The sequence below is a fragment of the Somniosus microcephalus genome, chromosome 5, assembly GCF_052327205.1.
Source record: "Somniosus microcephalus isolate GS21.2 chromosome 5, FLI_Smic_1.0, whole genome shotgun sequence".
Taxonomy (NCBI): domain Eukaryota; kingdom Metazoa; phylum Chordata; class Chondrichthyes; order Squaliformes; family Somniosidae; genus Somniosus; species Somniosus microcephalus.
Window position 1 is genome coordinate 10906113 of NC_140991.1, and position 21523 is coordinate 10927635.

The 21523-nt window shown below is 45.6% G+C and overlaps 1 protein-coding gene across 1 annotated transcript in view; it reads right to left on the reverse strand.

Annotated features, from left to right (window-relative positions):
• Positions 1 to 21523, reverse strand: part of LOC147116881 (uncharacterized) — a 77622-nt gene that overhangs the window by 38310 nt on the left and 17789 nt on the right. Inside the window, exon 2 of the mRNA XM_085987185.1 lies at positions 6431 to 6518. Within this exon, the coding sequence (XP_085843311.1) occupies positions 6431 to 6518 (88 nt within the window). The remainder of the gene's footprint in view (positions 1 to 6430; positions 6519 to 21523) is intronic.

The following is a 21523-nucleotide window of genomic DNA, read 5'->3' on the forward strand; positions in this document are numbered from 1 at the left end:
AACAAATCAGTTTTGGCTGTCATTTATTAACCCGTGTTTTCAAGTGACAATTAATTTGGGTTTGGATTATCGTCTCTTCACATAATCCAGGCTGACACTCCTGTGCAGTACTGAGGGAGTGCTGCACTGTCGGAGGTGGGACGTCAAACCGAGGCCCCGTCAGCCCGCTCAGGTGGATGTACAAGATTCCATAGCACTATTTTGAAGAAGAACAAGGAATTCGCCCTAGTCTCCTGGCCAATATTTATCCCTCAACCAACTTTACTGTGGGATCTTGCGGTTTGCAAATTGGCTGCTGCGTTTCCTACACTACAACAATGGCTACACTTCAAAAGTACTTCATTGGCTGTAGGACACTTTGGGATGTCCCAAGGTCGTGAAAGGCGCTATATAAATGCAAATCTTTATTTTCTTGTAAAATACTTAACTTCTGGTCAGGTGACGCCAATGTCAGGCTAGAATGATGTAAAACACCAAGCTCTCTCCCACAAGGCACAGGAACCACAACTGCTGGCGTTCACTGTTTTTAAAAAAAAAGTGTTTATGGGATGTGGGCATCACTAGAGTAGATACAGGAAACTTTGGTTTATCCGGAAGTTGTATGTCCGGAAACCTCGATCTAACGGCAGAAACCAGCAGCCGTTTTGTTAGGTTTTTTTCTTTTTTTCCCCTTCTCCTAGCATTTTTTTTTTTTTTTTTTATAAAACAAGTCAGTCTCTGGAAAGCCTCTCTGAAGCTGTTGCTAAGCTACAGAGACGCTGCCAAGGTACGGGCAGGCTGTTTACAAGCTGTTGCTAAGCAACGGTGTTTGTTGTCAGATACGGAGATGAAAACCTCCGTATCCTTCAACGTTAGCGCTGGTCTGTCCAGAAGTTTTCATAGATCGGCATCATGCCGGTCCCGGATATCGCGAAGTTTCCTGTACAGAGAAACTATTTACTCTGGTGGGGGAATCCAGAACAAGGGGGCATAATCTTATTAGAGACAGCCATTCAGGAGTGAGGTCAGGAAGCACTTTTTTCACACAAGGTAATGGAAATCTAGAATTATCTCCCTCAAAATCTCTGGATGCGGGGTTAATTGAAATTTTCCACGGTTGAGATCGATAGATTTTGTTGGCCAAGGGTATCAAGGTATATGGAGCAAAGGCAGGTAAATGGAGTTGAATAGCAGTACAGGCTTGAGGGGCTGAATGGCCTACTCCTGTCCCTATGCTCTGATATTACAGGCACTATGTCCCCAAATTCAAATCCTACCAACAATGCACAGAGAGTGACAGATAGTCTCACACACAGAAGAAACTACACACGCACATCAATCAACAATCTCATCAACACACCCAAAGAAAAAAAATGCATTGTTAAAGTAAAAATACCTTCCACTATTCAGAAACCATCCTCCACACCCCCATAGCAAAAGACCTGCCCTACAGGCAATGCTATACAGTGAATGAAAGCACACCAGTGTATTGTCCAATACTCAACACAGCTCAAAACCAGAGCTCGTCAATAGGCAATACAACCACCACATCTTGCATTTATATAGCGCCTCTAACATAGTACAACGTCCCAAGGTGCTTCACAGGCGCGTTACCCAACAAAATTTAACACCTAGCCACATAAGGAGATATTCAGGCAGATGACCAAAAGCTTGGTCAAAAGATAGGTGTTAAGGAGCGTCTTAAAGGAAGAGGGAGAGCGGTAGAGAGGCGGAGAAGTTTAGGGAGGGAATTTAGGTGGAGCGATGAAGATCAGGGATGCGGAAGAGGTCAGAATATGAGGAATGCAGAGATCTCTGAGGATTGTAGGGCTGGAGGAGCAAACAGAGATTAGGAGATGCGAAGCCATGGAGGAATTTGAAAAGGAGGATGAGTATTTAAGTTTGAGGCGTTGCCGGACTGGGAGCCACTGTAGGTCGGCGAGCACAGGTGAACGGGACTTGGCGCAAGTTACAATAAGAGTAGCAGAGTTTTGGATGAGCTCAGGTTCATGGAGGGTGAAAGTTGGGAGGCTAGCCAAGAGAGTGTTGAAGAGTCAAATCTAGAGGGAACAGGCATGGATGAGGGTTTCAGCAGCAGACGTTCCGGAGGTGGAAGGAGGCAGTCTTGGTGATGGCGTGGATATGGTCGGCAGCTCATCTCAGGGTCAAATACGACACCAATGTTGCGAACCGTCTGGTTCAGCCTCAGATAGTTGCCAGGGAGAGGGATGGAGTCGGTGGCGAGGGAACAGAGTTTGTGACAGGGACCGAAGACAATATCTAAGAATTGCTAGACGAAAAAAGACCCAGTTCACCTTCTATTCTCCTGGTAGTTGCATGATACAATAATAATGGAGTTGTTGACAATCACAGCGATCGATCTCTATCAATGAGTCTACAATAGACTCAGACATGAGGCGAGGAAACCCCCAGTGGTGGAGAGCTTTGGGAACCATAGGTCCAAAAGTCACCTGTTCATCCCAAGCTCGCTACACTTACCAAGTCATGTCTCAAGTTACTTCTATACTGTGTCCCGAAATATTATTTTCTGAAAGAAATCCATCTAATTTGCATTTGAATGAATTAACACTAACCGCTTCCACTGTCTCCCAATGGAGTCTGTTCCACAGGTTTACCACACACTCACAAAAATATTGTTTCTGCAGAGGAGATTGAATTTCCTGCCCTTTAAGCACAGGCAGTGTCCTCTGCTTCTGCTGTTCTGGACAAGGTGAAACAGCTTGTCCTTTTATCACAGCAAATGCTGCTGGCTTTGAAGAGGATCATTTTAGAATTAGAACAGTTTATAAATAGTGATTTGCAGCCAGAACCCTGTGACCCGCTCCAAGAGGTTGGGAATTTTTAATTTGAATTAACAGATCTCCCGCGGCACTGCTCACTGCAAGAACAAACCTGTCTTTGTAGAGCGCCCAATTCACCCCTCAAAGTTACCTACATCACATTTGATGAATTACCCTGAAATACCGAGACTGCTATAGGTGAATTTAGCAGCCATTTGGTGCACAGCAGATTCCCACAAACCACCATGAAAGAAAATGACCAGTTAATTTATTCTTGGCGGCGTTATTTGAGGGAAGAAGATTGGTTCAGACAGTCAGAAAGAACACTCTGCTATCCTCCGAGTAGTCCCACAGTATTTTGAACATCCATCTGAACATGCAGCTTGGGTTTCGGTTTAATTTTGTATCCCAAGTATGAAGGCACCTCTGACAACAGTGCAGGACATCCCTCGGTACCGCACTGGAGAGCCAGCCGAAATCATACGCTCATGTCCCGGAGTGGGGTTTGAACCCACAACCTTCAGATTTGGACAAAAAGTGCTGCCCACTGAGCTTGGCAAGCCCTCGGACTCGCTGGAGTTTAGAAGAACGAGAGGGGATCTCATTGAAACTTATAAAATTCTGACAGGACTGGACAGACTGGATGCAGGAAGGATGTTCCCGATGGCGGTGGAGTCTAGAACCAGGGGTCGCAGTCTAAGGATAAGGGGTAGGCCATTTAGGACAGAGATGAGGAGGAATTTCTTCACCCAGAGTGGTGAACCTGTGGAATTCTCTACCACAGAAGGCAGTAGAGGCCAATTCATTAAATATATTCAAGAAGGAGTTGGATATATTTCTTAAGGCTAAAGGGATCAAGGGAAATGGGGAGAAAGCAGGGACAGGGTACTGAATTTAGATGATCAGCCAGGATCGCATCGAATGGCGGAGCAGGCTCGAGGGGCCAAATGGCCTACTCCTGCTCCTATCTTCTATGTTTCTAGGACACGCTGCTTAGAATTGGAGTGATCACCGTGTATTGCAAATTGTCATCATACATAGGTACAGTTGTGGTTAACCAGGCACTTTTGCTTTCAGGCCAGTAGGTCCAATAGCTGTAAACAGGACATCATGAGATCAACAGGTGAGGACCGTTTGCAGATTGGCAGGTGCGTGTAAATTCTCAACTTCAGGCCAGAAGGAATGAGCGTGAAAGGACCGCCACTGTATTTCATTTTGACTGCCTGAAGTGTTGCACTCAAATTATATTTTATATATAAAAATGATCAAAATTTGGTTGCGAATAGAAACCACATGGCCTGGACAAACACTTGGTACCTTCATACAGAACAACGCCTGTGGTAAATGGGCAGGAGAACAAAAACTAGTTACAATTTTTCTGGCACCTTTATCCTGTTGAGCTCCAGAAGCATCTACGTGGTCAAATCAGAGTGTTGTGGATTACAAAAACCAGAGAACTGTTGGTTTACAAAACAATAATCCCTCAGCAGAATTAACTCCATTGTGTGCTTGGCTTATATGCTCCATTTCACTCAATTAGTTAATGAAACAGTTATTATCGGAATCAGTAATGCTTGGCTTGACTCCTCACAGTATGCATCACATTTCAAGCCACATGTGCAGCTTCCTCTGGGGGTGGCTTTTCGTTGCAGGAAGAGAAACAACAGCCCGGAGTTATCCAGGATTTTAGTAACTCTATCGCTTACTGAAATTAGAATTACTCCTCCCAGCAGGGGCAATCTGGGTTGCAAATGGAGCCACGCTGTGTCCCCACCAACGCTTGATCTGAAGCGAGTTTCTCGGTGGTGTTTTAATGAGCCGTACGTGAAACCTGCATTTAGCTAGTCAGTAGGGGTGCCAACCCTTCAGGGTTGTCCTCGAGTCTCCAGGAATTGAAGATCAGTCTCCTGGACACTGCTGCCAGCAACCCGGGAGAAAAATCATTGGGACATTAAATCAAACGGTGTGGTTTCCCCCCCCCCCCCCCCATTTTCTTTGAACACTTTTGTTTATTAGTTCCAAAAATATTGGAGATGGGAAAATCAACTGTTTGATCGGGCAAGCCGGCTGGAGGCAGGAAGTCATGAGGAAACCTCTAGGACTATGTCCAGCCAGGAGTTGGCGATTCTCGTGTCAGCCTGGCACAGTGGTAACACTCTCCCCTCGGACTTAGAAGTTTATTGGCTCACATCCCACTTCGGGGACTGGAGAGCATTATCGAGACCAACATTGTTGGAGGTCCCATATTTCAAATGAGATGTTATTAGAGGCACAGATGACAAAAAGCAAGGAAATTATGCAAAAACCTTTATAACACTGGTTAGGCCTCAGCTCAAGGGTTGTGCTCAATTCTGGGCACCGCGCTTTAGGAAGGATATCAAGGCCTCGGAGAGGGTGCAGAGGAGATTTACTAGAATGGTACCAGGGATGCAGGACTTCAGTTACGTGGAGACTAGATAAGCGGGGGTTGCTCTCCTTTGAGTAGAGAAGATTAAGAGATTTCATAGAGGTGTTCAAAATCATGAACGGATTGAATATAGAGTAAATAAGGAGAAACTGTTTCTAGTGGCATATGTGACAGTAACCAGAGGACACAGATTTAAGGTGATTGGCTAAAGAACCAGAGCTGGCATGAGGATTTTTCTTTTTTACGCAGAGAGTTGTTGCAATCTGGAATGCGCTGGTCAACATTCATCCTTGAACCAATACCACAGATAACAGGTTAATCTTCTCATTTGCTGTTTGTAGGACTGTCTTGTGCAAGCAAGCTGCCGCATTCATCTGCACAACAGTGAATGCACTTGAAAAATAATTGGTTGCGAAATAATCTATAAACGTCCAGAACACGTGACAGGGTGCTTTTTAATCGCAAGTTCTTTCTTATCTTCTCCATTCTTGGCAGCATCCGGTACCACGGGACTTGGACCTTCACTTCAGCCTCTCAATAAAATAAATTGCTGCTTGCTCATCAAGGGCTAAGTTAGTCAAGTACCAGGTAAAGTCCACAAACATTGAATTTATGCTAGATTGGTAGAATTGCATGAAGAAATCTTCCCCATTCCCTCTGCACAAGTTCATCCAGCAGTCACAACACCACAAGATGTCCTCGTGCTGTACATTTACATCAGCTACATCTCCTTGTTCTCAGTTACCCAGAACCGTTTTACTGAAGGGTGCGATACTTTGCTGTAAATTAGTTCACAGAAACCACTTACAAAGGCATACAAAATGCAAAGAAAAATATTTGTCTCAGCAGCAGATGGGGACAGAGAGATACACAATTTGCATATCTGCACAGAAGTTTGGGACACCCAATACCTCAGTCGTGGGTCTATCGGAGCAATCACAGTGCTCTCATTGTAACCCCCACATTCACAATGCCAGATTCGTTGGAGCATTGTTGGCTCATGGCAGGCTGTGCACAAGTTTGTTACACAAGGTAAAATGAGATTATACCAATGGTGATAACACTTGAATGCTTTGAACTAAAGAAACATCCGATACCTTCAACAACTATTTCAAAAATTGAAGATTTCATTTGCAAACCCAGCTTCAAAATGGCCCACTCTGCCGGTGCTAGTTTTTCCTCCCCCTCCATGTAATTGGATGCATTAAAATACAGGTTTTAAAGCAGGTCCATTTGGACTCACCAGCATGACCACACACCAGTTGAGAATTCCTCTGTAATTGCTGTATCCACTGGCTGAGCTGAACAAGGACTCCTGGTGCTTGTGACACCTAGAACAAACAAAAGGGCAGTCAGAAAACAATTTCCACAAGGGAACATTTAATGCGCAGCTTACATTCTTTAAAAAAAAAACTCATTCCCGGGATGTGGGCGTCACTGGCAAGGCCGCACTTATTGCCCATCCTTGGTTGCCCCCGAGAAGGTCGAGGTGGGCCTTCTTGAACCGTGGCGGTGATTCTGGTTATTCTTTGGAGCGGTTTGTGAGGCCACGTCAGAGTTGGTGTGGGACTGGAGTCACGCACCGACCTGGGAAATAAGACAGTTTTCCTTCCCTAAAAAGGACATGAGAGAACAAGTTGGGTTTTGACAACAATCCGACAGCTTTATGGTCACTTTTACTAATACCAGCTTTTAAACTAAAATCAAATTTTCAAACTGCCATAGAGGGATTTAAACTCACTTTTGCTGGATTATCCGTCCAGGCCTCGGGATTACTGGTCCAGTAACATAGCCTACACACTACCGTACCCATGTAATTAAAACTGAGCTGCTCTGGAGAATCTTACAGCGCAGGAGGCCATTCAGCCCATTGTGCCTGTTCCAGCTCTTTGGTAGAGCTATCCAGTCAATCCCAATCCCAATCCCCTGCTCTTCCCCCATAGCCCAGCAAATTTTTCCTTTGCAAGTCTATATCGAATTCCCTTTCAAAAGTTACTACTGAATCGGTTTCCACCGCCCTTTCAGGTCGTGCATTCTAGGTCGTAACAATTCGCTGCGCAAAACAATTTCTCCTAATTTCCCCCCCCCGTTACCGACCCATCTGCCAGTGAAAACAGTTTCTCCTCATGTACTCTGTCAAAACCCCGGACATCCTGAGGTCATGAAAGGTGCTGTATCAAAATGCAAGTCCATTCATTCTTTCATACCCTCACTTTCCTTCTGTGTGCAGTGGAATAGTCTGGGCAAAGGACGCTGGGTGTGGGAGGGGGCTTCCCGGTCTGAACTGGTCTTTTTCGCCCATGGTTTTAGATTTAAAATTTAATTTTGGGGAGGGGTAATGTGCTGGGGAGCCACGGGCCAGTATTCTGCAGCACTGCACAAAGCGCACATGCTGTTTACAGATGAGTTTATAAAATGCTTCACTGCGTCTTGCTGCATTTGCTCCCCAAACAGGACGACCATCAATAAAATCAGGAAGTTTTAAACCACGCGTGCATGACAGGTGAAATTAACCAAACCAATCGGAGCGTCAGCCGACAGGTCATTCCCCTTGGCACCATTTGCAAAGTACATAAGCTCCATGCCGCTGTTTATAAACCAACGTGTCCTGGTGCGTAAGCCGTAAAGTGGATCACGTGGAGCATCTAAGACAGTGTTGTCGCTAGGACTTTAGTAAAGCATAATGGGGTCAAGAGAAATTTTCGTATTACGTCCGCTAAATCTGTAAAACACCCCGAAGTGCAATTATAGATTCTCTCCTTCTGAACTCAGGCGGAGCCTGGAGAGAATAGTTAGAATTGTATAACACCAGAGTGGAGAACTGGTGGTGGCAATAGTCTGACATAAATCAAGAGCATCACAAGAAAGGTTTGCTGATGGCGTATTGGTTTGGCACAATCTGAAGCGGAGCCATTCGCCCAAGTAGGCCCCATGTTCTGTTGCAAGTCTGTGCTGACTAAGCCCGTGCTCACTTTGGGTTCTGCCAGGATCACCCTGCTCCAGACCTCATTACAGCCTTGGTCCAAACATGGACAAAAGAGCTGAATTCCAGAGGTGAGGTGAGGTGAGTGACTGCCCTTGACATCAAGGCAGCATTTGAGCGAGTGTGGCATCAAGGAGCCCCAGTAAAAAAGTGAAGTCAATGGGAATCGGGGGGAAAACGCTCCACTGGCTGGAGTCATACCTAGCACAAAGGAAGATAGTTGTAGTTGTTTAAGGTCAATCATCTCAGCCCCAGGACATCGCTGCAGGAGTTCCTCAGGGCAGTGTCCTAGGCCCAACCATCTTCAGCTGCTTCATCAATGACCTTCCCTCCAACATAGGGTCAGAAATGGGGATGTTCGCTGATGACTGCACAGTGTTCAGTGCCATTCACAACTCCTCAGATAATGAAGCAGTCCATGCCCGCATGCAGAAAGACTGGGACAACATCCAGGCTTGGGCTGATAAGTGGCAAGTAACATTCACGTCACACAAGTGCCTCTCTCCAACAAGCGAGAGTCTAACCACCACCCCTTGACATTCAATGGCATTACCATTGCCAAATACCCCACCATCAACATCCTGGGGGTCACCATTGACCAGCCACATAAATACTGTGGCAACAAGAGCAGGTCAGAGGCTAGATATTCTGTGGTGAGTGTTAAACCTCCCGATTCCCCAAAGCCTTTCCACCATCTACAAGGTACAAGACAGGAGTGTGATGGAATACTCTCCACTTGCCTGGATAAGTGTAGCTCCAACAACACTCAAGAAGCTCAACACCATCCAGGACAAAGCTTGTGTAGCTCCCCATCCACCACCTTAAACATTCACTCCCTCCACCACCGGTGCACCGCGGCTGCAGTGTGTACCATCTACAAGATGCACTGCAGCAACTCGCCAAGGCTTCTTCGGCTGCACCTTCCAAACCCGCGACCTCTACCACCAAAAAGGACAAGGGCAGCAGGCGCATGGGAACACCACCACCTCCAAGTTCCCCTCCAAGTCACACACCATCCTGACTTGGAAATATATCGCCATTCCTTCATCGTCACTGGGTCAAAATCCTGGAATTCCCTCCCTAACAGCACTGTGGGAGCACCTTCACCACACGGACTGCAGCCGTTCAAGGCGGCAGCTCACCACCACCCTCGAGTAATTAGGGGTGGGGCAATAAATGCTGGCCTTGTCAGCGACGCCCACATCCTGTGAATGGATTTAAAAAATCTCATTCAGGTGAAGGTCAGGGCACTGCAAATGGTTTCAGCACCCGAGTGAGGGAAGGTAAACTCTGCCAGGGCCCTAAATTCATACTTTTGTGTCCTCCTTTGTGAAGACAGAACCAATAACCTCCCAGAGATGCCGGGGAACATAGTGCCTGATGAAAGGGAGGAACTGAAAGAAATCAGTATTTGTAGGGAAATGGTGTTAGGAAAATTGATGGGACTGAAGGCCGATAAATCCCCAGGGCCTGATAATCTACATCCCAGGGTACTTAAGGAAGTGGCCCTAGAAATAGTAGATGCATTGCTGGTCATCTTCCAGAACTCGATAGACTCTGGAACAGTACCCATGGATTGGAGGGTAGCTAATGTTACCCCACTATTCAAAAAAGGTGGTAGAGAAAAAGCGGGGAATTATAGACCGGTAAGCCTGACATCGGTAGTGGGGAAAATGCTAGAGTCTATTATAAAAGATGTAATAGCAGAGCACTTGGAAAGCAGTGACAGGATCGGACAAAGTCAACATAGATTTACAAAAGGTAAATCATGCTTGACTAATCTACTGGAATTTTTTGAGGATGTAACTGGTAAAATAGATAAGGGAGAACCAGTGGATGTGGTGTATTTGGACTTTCAGAAGGCTTTCGATAAGGTCCCGCATAAGAGATTAGCGTGCAAAATTAAGGCACATGGGATTGGGGGCAAGGTATTGACTTGGATAGAGAACTGGTTGGCGGACAGAAAGCAAAGAGTTGGAATAAACGGGTTGTTTTCCGAGTGGCAGGCAGTGACTAGTGGGGTACCGCAAGGATCGGTCCTAGGACCCCAGCTGTTCACAATATATATTAATGATCTGGACGAGGGAATTGGATGTAATATCTCCAAATTTGCAGACGACACAAAGCTGGGTGGGAGGGTAAGCTGTGAGGAGGATGTCGTGAAACTCCAGTACGATTTGGACAGGTTGGGTGATTGGGCAGAAACATGGCAAATGCAGTATAATGTGGATAAATGTGAGGTTATCCACTTTGGTGGCAAAAACAGGAAGGCAGATTATTATTTGAATGGCAATAGATTGGGAGAAGGGGAAGTGCAAAGAGACCTGGGTGTTCTTGTGCACCAGTCGCTGAAGGTAAACATGCAGGTGCAGCAGGCGGTTAAGAAGGCAAATGGTATGTTGGCCTTCGAAGCAAGAGGGTTCGAGTGCAGGAACAAGGGTGTCTCGCTACAGTTGGACAGGGCCTTGGTGAGACCGCACCTTGAGCATTGTGTGCAGTTTTGGTCGCCTTACCTGAGGAAGGACGTTCTTTCCATGGAAGGAGTGCAGCGAAGATTCACCAGGCTGATACCTGGGATGGCAGGAATGACGTATGAGGAGAGATTGTGTCGATTGGGCTTATACTCACTGAAGTTTAGAAGATTGAGAGGGGATCTCATCGAAACCTATAAAATTGCCAGGCCTGGACAGATTAGATGCAGGAAGGATGTTTCTGATGGCCGGGGAGTCCAGAACCAGGGGTCATAGTCTAAGGATAAGGGGTAAGCCATTTAGGACTGAAATGAGGAGGAATTTCTTCACCCAGAGAGTGGTGAACCTGTGGAATTCTCTGCCAGAGGGCAGTGGAGGCCAGTTCATTAAATATATTCAAGAAAGAGTTGGATATATTTCTTAAGGGTAAAGGGATCAAGGGATATGGGGAGAAGGCAGGGACAGGGTACTGAATTTGGATGATCAGCCATGATCTCATTGAATGGCGGAGCAGGCTCGAAGGGCCGAATGGCCTACTCCCGCTCCTATCTTCTATGTTTCTATGTTAGCTGTCCAACATTTCTTACTGGAAGGGTGCATTGCTTGTATGAGTCTGTGGGAATTGGGTGAGGACTGAATCAGCCTCAGGTGCTGTGAACCTCACCGAAGAATCTCTCGGTCAAAAGCTCAAGTAAATAATGGGGCAACTGTGTCGATGCTCTGCATCTCAGCAGGAAACACAACTTCCAAGAACGAACAAGAAAAAGGTGACTACTAGGAAAAGAATCAATTACAAAAGCCAATCAGCTGATAAAAAGACCGGTTTTTCAGTCATTTAATCAATCAACTCTTCTGCGACAGGAGTCAGCTTCACTGATGCTTTTCATTTCTCTTCCCCGTTGTTTTGTTTGGGGGAGGGGAGGAAAAGGTTCTCTTACTTTTTAGGTTCCAGTACTTAGGAGGAGAAAAAAAAAAGTTCCAGATTTCCACAACCCTTTGTTACATCATCCCTAAACGGCCTGGCTCTAATTTTAGGGTTATCCCTCCACCCGTTCTGGACTCTCCCACCAGAGGGAACAGTTGTAGGAATGTCTAGTTCCTATGCAAAAGACTGAGGTCCACTCAGGCGATCAAATAAACGAGGTTTAATGAAAACTAACAGAGTTTAACGGATAATTACAGGAGAACATCGAATATAGGTGTAGTCAGTTCGGAGGCTCCACGAGGACTGCTTGGGCGGTCCCGTGGCTGACGTCATGACATCATCACGTTTTTCCCGCCGGTGGGGGATCACGTGATGAACGGCATGACGTCATCGCGTTTACCCACGCTATTAAAGTGATCGCGCTCTGCACATGTAAACAGTGAAAACAAAGATACAGACTCAGGCTGTAGCTAACATATTATTAAAGGGAAATATATACAACTGATCGGAGTCCCTTAGTGGCTCCGTCACACAGTCTCCTTTTATCTACTCTATCAAATCCCTTAACCATCCCAAACACCTCAATTTTCTCACTCGTTACACTTCTATATTCAAGAGAAACAAGCCTAGTCTATGCAACTTGTCCTCAATTTAACCCTTTTGGTCCCAGTATCATTCTGATGAATCTGCACTGCACCCCTCAAGGCCAATATATATTTCTTAAAGTGCGATGCCCAGAACTGAATGCAGTACTCCAGATGGGGTCCAGAGCTCTGCACAGCTGTAAAATAACTTCCACCCCTTTGTTTTCCAGCACTCTTGAAATATTAACCTGTTCTAACCTGCTGTTATTCTGCATTTTTTTTAATTTCAGATTTCCAGCATTTACAGTTTTTTCGTTCAGCCTCATCTGTTGCTTCCCTCCCTTCCCCACCAAGCTAAACATCTCCCCAGACTTTGCCCTGATCCCACATCTGCCACCTTCCATAAACCTTGATCCATCCAAAATTCTGTTGTCTGTATCCCATCCCGCACCACACCCCGCTCACCCATCACTCTGTCCTTGCTGACCTACACTGGCTCCTGCTCCATCAACACCTCCAATTTTACATTTTCAGCCTCGTGATTAAATCCCTCCATGGCCATGTAGTTAGTTAGTTTTTTTTTTATAAAAAGGAACCGATCATAACTTCCTCCAGTCCCAGAGAACTCTGTTCCTCAGACCTGTTGTGCAGCCCCGCCTTCCCTTGTCCCACCACGATTGGCCGTGCCCCACGCTCTGGAATTTCTTTCCTAAACCTCGCCGCTTCCCTCAACTCCTTTAAGACCTTCTTTCAAAGCCACCTCGTGTGAACAAGGTTTTCACCACCCGTTCTAATATGTCCTCCTTTGGCTCGGCATCCATTTTGTATGATTGCACCTCTTGAGCACATTGGGACATAGCTTCAGTTCAGTGCAGAGTCATCAGGTGCACTGCCTCCTTACTCCACACCCAAAGAGCCCAGTGACAACACTGCAGCACTTTGAACCGAGGCTATTGGCCAAGGACTAAAATCACTAGCATTCTGTTCTTTTTGATAACACTTGGTGGTTATGGTACTGGATCAGCAACCCAGAGATTGTGCATTGACATCCCACAATACCTCTATTTATGAAGCCCAAGATCCCATATGCTTTGTTGAACACTCAATATGTCCCACCACCTTCAGGGACCTATGCACATTAACTCCCAGGTCCCTCTGTCCCTGCACACACTCTAAAGCTGTGCCATTAAGTGTATATTGCCTCTCCCTGTTCCTTCTGCCAAAATGCATCACCTCACACTTCTCTGTATTAAATGCCATCTGCCCATTCTGCTAGACTTCCTATGTCCTGTTGCCGTCGATTGATATCATCACTGTTTGCCACACCCCCAAGTTTGGCGTCATCGGCAAATTTAGAAATTCTACTGTATTCCAATATCCAGGTCATTTATATATATCAAAAAAAAGTGGCCCCAGCACTGACCCTGGGCGAACACCACAGCCAAATTCCCAACTGGTTCAAGTAACCTGATCCAACTAAGCTCACACATGACTCCAATCTCACGCTACGTGGTTAACTTTTAATGCCCTTAATGCAATAAATGCTGCCCTAGCCAGTGCCACCCACACCCAACAACAAGAAATATGAAAAAGAAATTAAATTTCATAGAAACATAGAGATAGGAACAGGAGTAGGCCATTCGGCCCTTCGAGCCTGCTCCGCCATTCAATGAGATCATGGCTGATCTTCGTCTGAGATCATAGCTGATCTCACCAGTTCAGTACCCCGTCCCCGCCTTTTCTCCGTAACCCTTAATCCCCTTAGCCTTCAGAAATATATCCAATTCTCTCTTGAAAATATTTATTGAATTAGCCTTCACAGCCCTCTGTGGCAGGGAATTCCACAGGCTCACCACTCTTTGAGTGAAGAAATTCTTCCTCATCTCAGTTTCCTTACTGCTCGTATGCAGCTTTTCAGAGACAACAACTGGGGTAGAATTTGCTGACTTAAGCTGTTTGCAGCACCTATTTTCTAACCCCTTGGATAAGATTACTGCTCGCCAGTCACATCTGCTCCAGTCCACCAGTTTAAAAGCTACCAGAATAGCTCTACACGAGCAGCATTGGCATTTAAACATTGAGGCACGCCACAAGCAGTCCGAGAACAATGGGAAGATCTATACTTCAGAGGCCAAATAAAACAAAGCGCAGACTTCCTGTTCTCGGTTTATTTAAATATACAGATTGGTCATTTAAAAAAAAAAATTGTGGAAAATAGATCTTGGAGCAACTGAGCTCAGCAACTGTAGGGAATTAAGTTATGCTCGGATTTATTAATCCAGGGCACATCAGCAGCTGTGTCAACAACTTACATTTATATAGCACCTTTAACATAGTAAAATGTCCAAAGGTGCTTCACAGGAATGTTGTCAAACAAAATTTGACACCGAGCCACATAAAGCACTATTAGGAGAGGTGACCAAACCAAGAGAGGTAGGTTTTAAGGCACGTCGTAAAGGAGTGAGAGGTAGAAAGACATAGGGAGGGAATTCCAGAGTTTAGGATCGAGGCAGCTGAAGGCACGGCCGCCAGTGGTGGAGCCTTGAAAATTGGTGATGCTCAAGAGACCAGAGGTGGAGGTCATAGAATCATAACGGGACAGAAGGAGGCCACTCGGCCCATCGAGTCCGTGCCGGCTCTCTGTAGAGCAATCCAGTCAGTCCCATTCCCCCGCTCTATCCCTGTAACCCTGCAAGTTTATTTCCCTCAAGTGCCTATCCAGTCTCCCCTTGAAAACATTGAGTGTGTCCACTTCCGTCGGCAGCGAATTCCAGGTCCTCACCACTCGCTGCGTAAAAAAGTTTTTCCTCACATCCCCCCTGTATCTCTTGCCCAAAACCTTAAATCTGTGTCCCCTAGTCCTTGTACCATCAACTAGTGAGAGCAGCCTTTCCCCGTCTAGCCTATCCAAACCCGTCATAATCTTGTACACCTCTATCAAATCACCCCTCAACCTCCTTTGCTCTAATGAAAACAAATCCAGCTTCTCCAACTTGTCCTTGTAGCTAAGATCCCCCATCCCCGGAACCATTCAATAAACCTCCTCTGCACCCTCTCAAGGGCCTTCACATCCTTCCTAAAGTGTGGTGACCAGAACTGGACACAATACTCCAGTTGTGACCTAACCAGCACTTTATAAAGGTTCAGCATAACTTCTCTACTTTTGTACTCAATACCTCTATTTATGAAGCCTAAGATCACACATGCTTTGTTAACCACACTCTCAATATGTCCTGCCACCTTCAGGGACCTATGCACATTAACTCCCAGGTCCCTGTGTCACTGCACACTCTTTAAAACTGTGCCATTAAGTGTATATTGCCTCCCCCTGTTCCTTCTGCCAAAATGCATCACCTCACACTTCTCTGTATTAAATTCCATCTGCCACTTGTCTGCCCATTCTGCTAGTCTTTCTATGTCCTGTTGCAGTCAATTGATGATATCATCACTGTTTGCCACACCCCCAAGTTTGGTGTTGATGTAATAAAACTCACTACACACTTGGTTTGAGCAGAAAGCAAGGCTTTAATCAACTTATTACAGAACATGGAGGTCTAGTTGTACTTCACTAGCTCCTTGTCTTTACAAAATGTCCCTGGCAAGCTGGGGCCAACGACCGAGTATTTATACTCCTTGCACAGCGCCACCAGCTGGCCGTCCAGTGTTATTTCATAGGTAGTTTCTCGACGATGAGATTTATGACCGGTGTCATCGGCAAATTTAGAAATTCTACTCTGCATTCCAATATCCAGGTCATTTATATATATCAAAAAAAGCAGTGGCCCCAGCACTGACCCTTGGGGAACACCACAGTCTACCATCCTCCAGTCTGAAAAACAGCCATTTACCACAACTCGCTGTTTTCTCTCCTTAAGCCAATTCCTTATCCAAGCTGCCACTGACCCACCTATTCCATAAGTCGCAATTTTGTTAACCAGCCTTCTATGTGGTACTTTGTCAATTGCCTTCTGAAAATCCATGTAGACAACATCCATTGCATTCCCTTCATCAATCCTCTGTTACTTCATCAAAAAATTCAATTAGATTAGTTAAACAAGATCACGAGGTGTGTGGAAATTTCAGTAGGTTTCAGGAAGTTAGAGATATATGGATCAATGTTGCCAACTAAGGTCTGGAGGTCCCACGCAGGCCACTCACTGGCTTTTCAATGGGAAATTGTGTGCATGCGCGAAGTTTTGAATGGGCCGTGCAGCCCATTAAAAGGGACTGCACACCCAAAAAAAAATTAGGGGAAATATTAATATGGATGGAGATGTTATTTTCATTGTTAATTCAGCTCCTTCCCATTACCAGGGGCAAGAACAACCTCCAAACTAAGGGACCAATACAGCTTAAACAGGGGAAAAACAAATCTATTATTGAATACAAATGATAAATTTTGTAGTTCGTTTTTATTTTAAAAAGGGAACCGATCATAATGTTTCTAAGGATAAGGGATAAGCCATTTAGGACAGAGATGAGGAGGAATTTCTTCACCCAGAGAGTGGTGAACCTGTGGAATTCTCTACCACACAAAGCAGTAGAGGCCAATTCATTAAATATATTCAAGAAGGAGTTAGATATATTTCTTAAGGCTAAAGGGATCAAGGGATATGGGGAGAAAGCAGGGACAGGGTACTGAATTTGGATGATCAGCCATGATCTCATTGAATGGCGGAGCAGGCTCGAGGGTCCGAATGGCCTACTCCTGCTCCTATCTTCTATGTTTCTCAAAGATTATTTGATAAGTTTTGAACACAGATTCCGGATTCATATTACGCTGGGCTCTTTAAGGGTGTGGGAAAGTAGGTGGAGCAGAAAGGCAAGAGTAAATCAGCTGAACGAAACAAAGTCAACCCACAACAACCTTGTACACTATAGTTGTTGGCTTGGGAACGAAGCATCAAATAAGCAGTTTTATTCAACCCACAAAGACCTGCCCTCCCACAGTTTCTATTCCAATTATTAGCTCTCCCGAGGAGAAGTTCTGCATAAAGTGCTTCCCAATCACAACTAAAAGTCGAGCAGAACTTGAATGAAAGAAAAACGATCCATCCCCACTATTCTACCCTGGTTGCCTGTCTGAACAAGAAACAAGAAAGCATCTTAGATTTCAGGAGGGACCATCATGTCCCACTGTGGATTTGAAATGTGGAGCAGGGGAGGAAATGGACACAAAATCATCCTCCATTTTAAAAAAGCAGCCTAATAATCCCACTTTTACACTACTTGTACCATCACCTCCATGAAAAAACGATTTACACAACTGCAGTCACACCCCTTCGTCCTACCCAGTCATTACTGCGCTCCTGCAAAGTTACCATCTGGTTAAAGGGCGCGCCACAGCCGTGCACATCAGCATCTGGATGCAGTTAAGTAATTGTAAATAAATTACACTGCGAAGGCCTCTCTGTGCAAACTGCTGGGCTTATTGCTAGACGGAAGAAACTGTGCCTGTACAATGCTTGAAGTTGAAGCATGGCATACCACACCAGGAAAGTTTCAGCACAAGCAGTTCATTGTGCTGAACAAGCCGTCAAAGTAAATATTTAAAACCGGAGGCTCAGCTTATAATGAAATCCACTTTAGGAGTCAGTTTATAACATTAAATAGCATCTCCTTGGCTCAATACAGGAAACTTTGTGATATCCGGCACCGACGGGACCGAGCTGTTGCCGTCCCATCAAAACTGCTGGACAAACCAGCGCTAATGTTGAAACATACAGAGCTTTTGAGCTCCGTATCTGGCAACAAACCCAACAGCTTCTAAACAGTCAGCTGTACCTTGCAAGCGTCTCTGTAGCTTAGCAACAGCTTCAGTGAGACCTTGCAGAACCTGACTGGTGAAAAAAAGCAACGAAAAGAAAAAAAAACCTAACGAAACGGCTCCTGATTTTTGCCGGTGGATCGAGCATTCCAGACAGTTAACCTCCGGATAAACCAAAGTTTCCTGTAGTAACATTCTCCTCCGAGTCAGAAGGTCATGGGTTCAGTTCCCACTCCAAAGACATAATCTAGGCTGACATTCCAGTGACTGAGAAAGTGTTGCAATGTTGGAGGTGCCGTCTTTTGGATGAGACGTTAAACAGAGGGCCCCGTCTGCCCTCTCGGGAGGACAGAAAAGATCCCACGGCCACTATTCGAAGAAGAGCAGGTTGCTGTCCCCAGTGTTCTAATATTTAGCCCCTCAACCAACATCACCAAAACATTTAGCTCATTGCTGTTTGTGGGACCTTGCGGTGCGGAAATTGGCTGCCACGTTTCCCTACATTACAACAGTGACCACACTTCAAAATTGGCCTCCAAAGCACTTTGGGACGTCCCGAGGTCATGAAAGGCACTATATCAATACAAGTCCTCTTTCTTTCTAATCAGCCATCCCTGGAAAAAAATAATGCTTAAGTTTGGAATCAGCATATTTCCATTGTTGCGAACATTAAAGGCTCAGCAACACGAAGGCAAACTGCAAGATAGTTCTCCTTGTTCACAAACACAAGGATGCAGGATCATCCTCCATTTCAAATTAAAGCTAGTCACAGCAGGCAAGGGAATGTAGAAACAAAATTCTGAAGGGGAGGGTGAACAGTCAGAGATCGTGGTTCACATTGGGACCAACGACATGGGTAGGAACAGGGATGAGGTCCTGCAGCAAGAATTTAGGGAGCTAGGTAGCAGATTAAAGAGCAGGACCTCAAAGGTTGTAATCTCTGGATTACTCCCGGTGCCACGTGCTAGTGAGTATAGGAATAGGAGGATAGAGCAGATGAATACGTGGCTAAAGAGTTAGTGCAGGAGGGAGGGCTTTAGTTTCCTGGATCACTGGGTCTGCTTCTGGGGAAGGTGGGACTTGTACAAGTCGGGAAGATGGGACTTGTACAAGTCGGACGGGTTGCACCTGAACCAGAACGGGACAAATATCCTTGCGGGGAGGTTTGCTAGCACTGTTTTGGTGGGGGGGGGGGGGGGGGGGGTTTAAACTAACTTGGCAGGGGGATGGGATACAGAGTGGAGCTATAATAGGGGGTGATGTACAGCCAAATATAGAGGAAAAAACAAGTCAGCTTGGAAGGCAGAGCAAATATGTAATGGCACAAGGGAGTAGGGCAAGGCTGGATGGCATTTATTTTAATGCAAGGAGTCTTGCGAATAAGGTGGATGAACTGAAGGTGTTGATGAACACATGGGAGTATGATATTGTTGCTGTCACGGAGACATGGTTGAGGGAGGGGCAAGACTGGCAGCTCAATATTCCGGGGTATAGAATCTTCAGGCGAGACAGAGGGGGGGTAAAGGAGGAGGGGGTGTCGCAATATTAATTAAAGGAGTCAATTACTGCTGTAAGGAGGGATGATACATTAACAGGTCCCTCTAATAAGGCCATATGGGTAGAACTTAAAAACAAAAAGGGGGCAAGCACTTTGCTGGGAGTGTACTATAGGCCCCCCAAACAGTCAGGGGGAGATAGAGGAACAGATATGTAGGCAAATCTCAGAGAAATGTGCAAATAATAGGGTAATAATAGTGGGGGATTTCAACTTCCCCAATATTAACTGGGATAGTCAGAGTGTGAAAGGCTTAGAGGGTGCAGAATTCTTAAAGTGCATCCAGGAGAGCTTTTTGAGCCAGCATTTAGAAAGTCCTACAAGAGAGGGGGTGGTACTGGACCTAATTCTAGGGAATGTGGCCGGGCAATGGTAGAAGTGTTAGTAGGTGAGCACTTTGGTGACGGTGACGGTGACCATAATTCGGTGAGATTTAAGGTAGTCATGGAAAAGGACAGAGATGGACCGGAAATAAAAGTTCTAAATTGGGGGGGGGGGGGCCGATTTTAATATGATACGGCAAGATCTGGCCAAAGTGGACTGGGATCAGCTACTTGTAGGAAAATCCACATCGGAGCAATGGGAGTCTTTCAGAAGGAAATTGAGTACAATGGCAACATGTTCCCGTAAAGGTCAAGGGTGGAACCAAGAAGCCCAGGGAACCTTGGATGTCAAGGGATATACGAGAATGGATTAGGAAAAAAAGGAGGGCTTTTGGCAGATACAAAGGACTAAAGACAGAGGAAGCCCTAGAGGAGTATAAAAAGTGCAGGGGGATACTTAAAAAATAAATTAGGAGAGCGAGGAGGGGCCATGAAATAACACTGGCGAGCAAAATAAAGGAAAATCCTAAGGTGTTTTATAAGTATATTAAGGGCAAGAGGATAACTAGGGAAAGTTAGGCCTATTAGGGACCAAAGTGGCAATCTGTGTGTGGAGCCAGAAGATGTAGGTGGGGTTTTAAATGAATTTTTTGCATCTGTGTTCACTATGGAGAAGGACGATGTAGACATAGAAATCGGGCAAGGGGACTGTGATATACTTGAACAAATTAGCATCGAGAGGGAGGAGGTACTAGCGGTTTTAGCAGGCTTAAAAGTGGATAAATCCCCAGGCCCGGACGAAATGTATCGCAGGCTGCTGTGTGAGGCAAAGGAGGAGATTGCAGGGGCTCTGACACAAATTTTCAAAACCTCTCTGGCCACAGGGGAGGGGCCAGAGGACTGGAGAACAGCTAACGTAGTACCATTATTCAAGAAGGGTAGTAGGGATAAACCAGGGAATTACAGGCCAGTGAGCCTAACATCAGTGGTAGGGAAATTATTGGAAAAAATTCTGAGGGACAGAATTAGTCTCCACTTGGAGAGGCAAGGATTAATCAGGGATAGTCAGCATGGCTTTGTCAAGGGAAGATCATGTCTGACCAAACTGATTGAATTTTTCAAGGGGGTGACTAGGTGTGTGGATGAGGGTAGTGCAGTGGATGTGGTTTACATGGATTTCAGTAAGGATTTCGATAAAGTCCCGCACAGGAGACTGGTCAAGAAGGTAAGAGCCCATGAAATCCAGGGTGCCTTGGCACATTGGATCCAAAACTGGTTTAGTGGCAGAAGGTGATGGTTGAAGGTTGTTTTTGTGACTGGAAGCCTGTGTCTAGTGAGGTACCGCAGGGATCGGTGCTGGGTCCCTTGCTGTTTGCGGTCTACATTAATGATTTGGATGTGAATGTAAAAGGTATGATCAGTAAGTTCGCAGATGACACGAAAATTGGTGGGGTGGTAAATAGCGAGGAGGGTAGCCTCAGTCTGCAGGACGATATAGAGGGATTGGTCAGATGGGCAGAACAGTGGCAAATGGAATTTAACCCTGAAAAGTGTGAGGTGATGCATTTTGGAGGGACTAACAAGGCAAGGGAATACACAATGAATGGTAAGACCCTAGGAAAGACAGAGGATCAGAGGGACCTTGGTGTGCATGTACATAGATCCCTGAAGGCAGCAGAACAGGTGGATAAGGTGGTTAAAAGGCATATGGGTTACTTGCCTTCATTA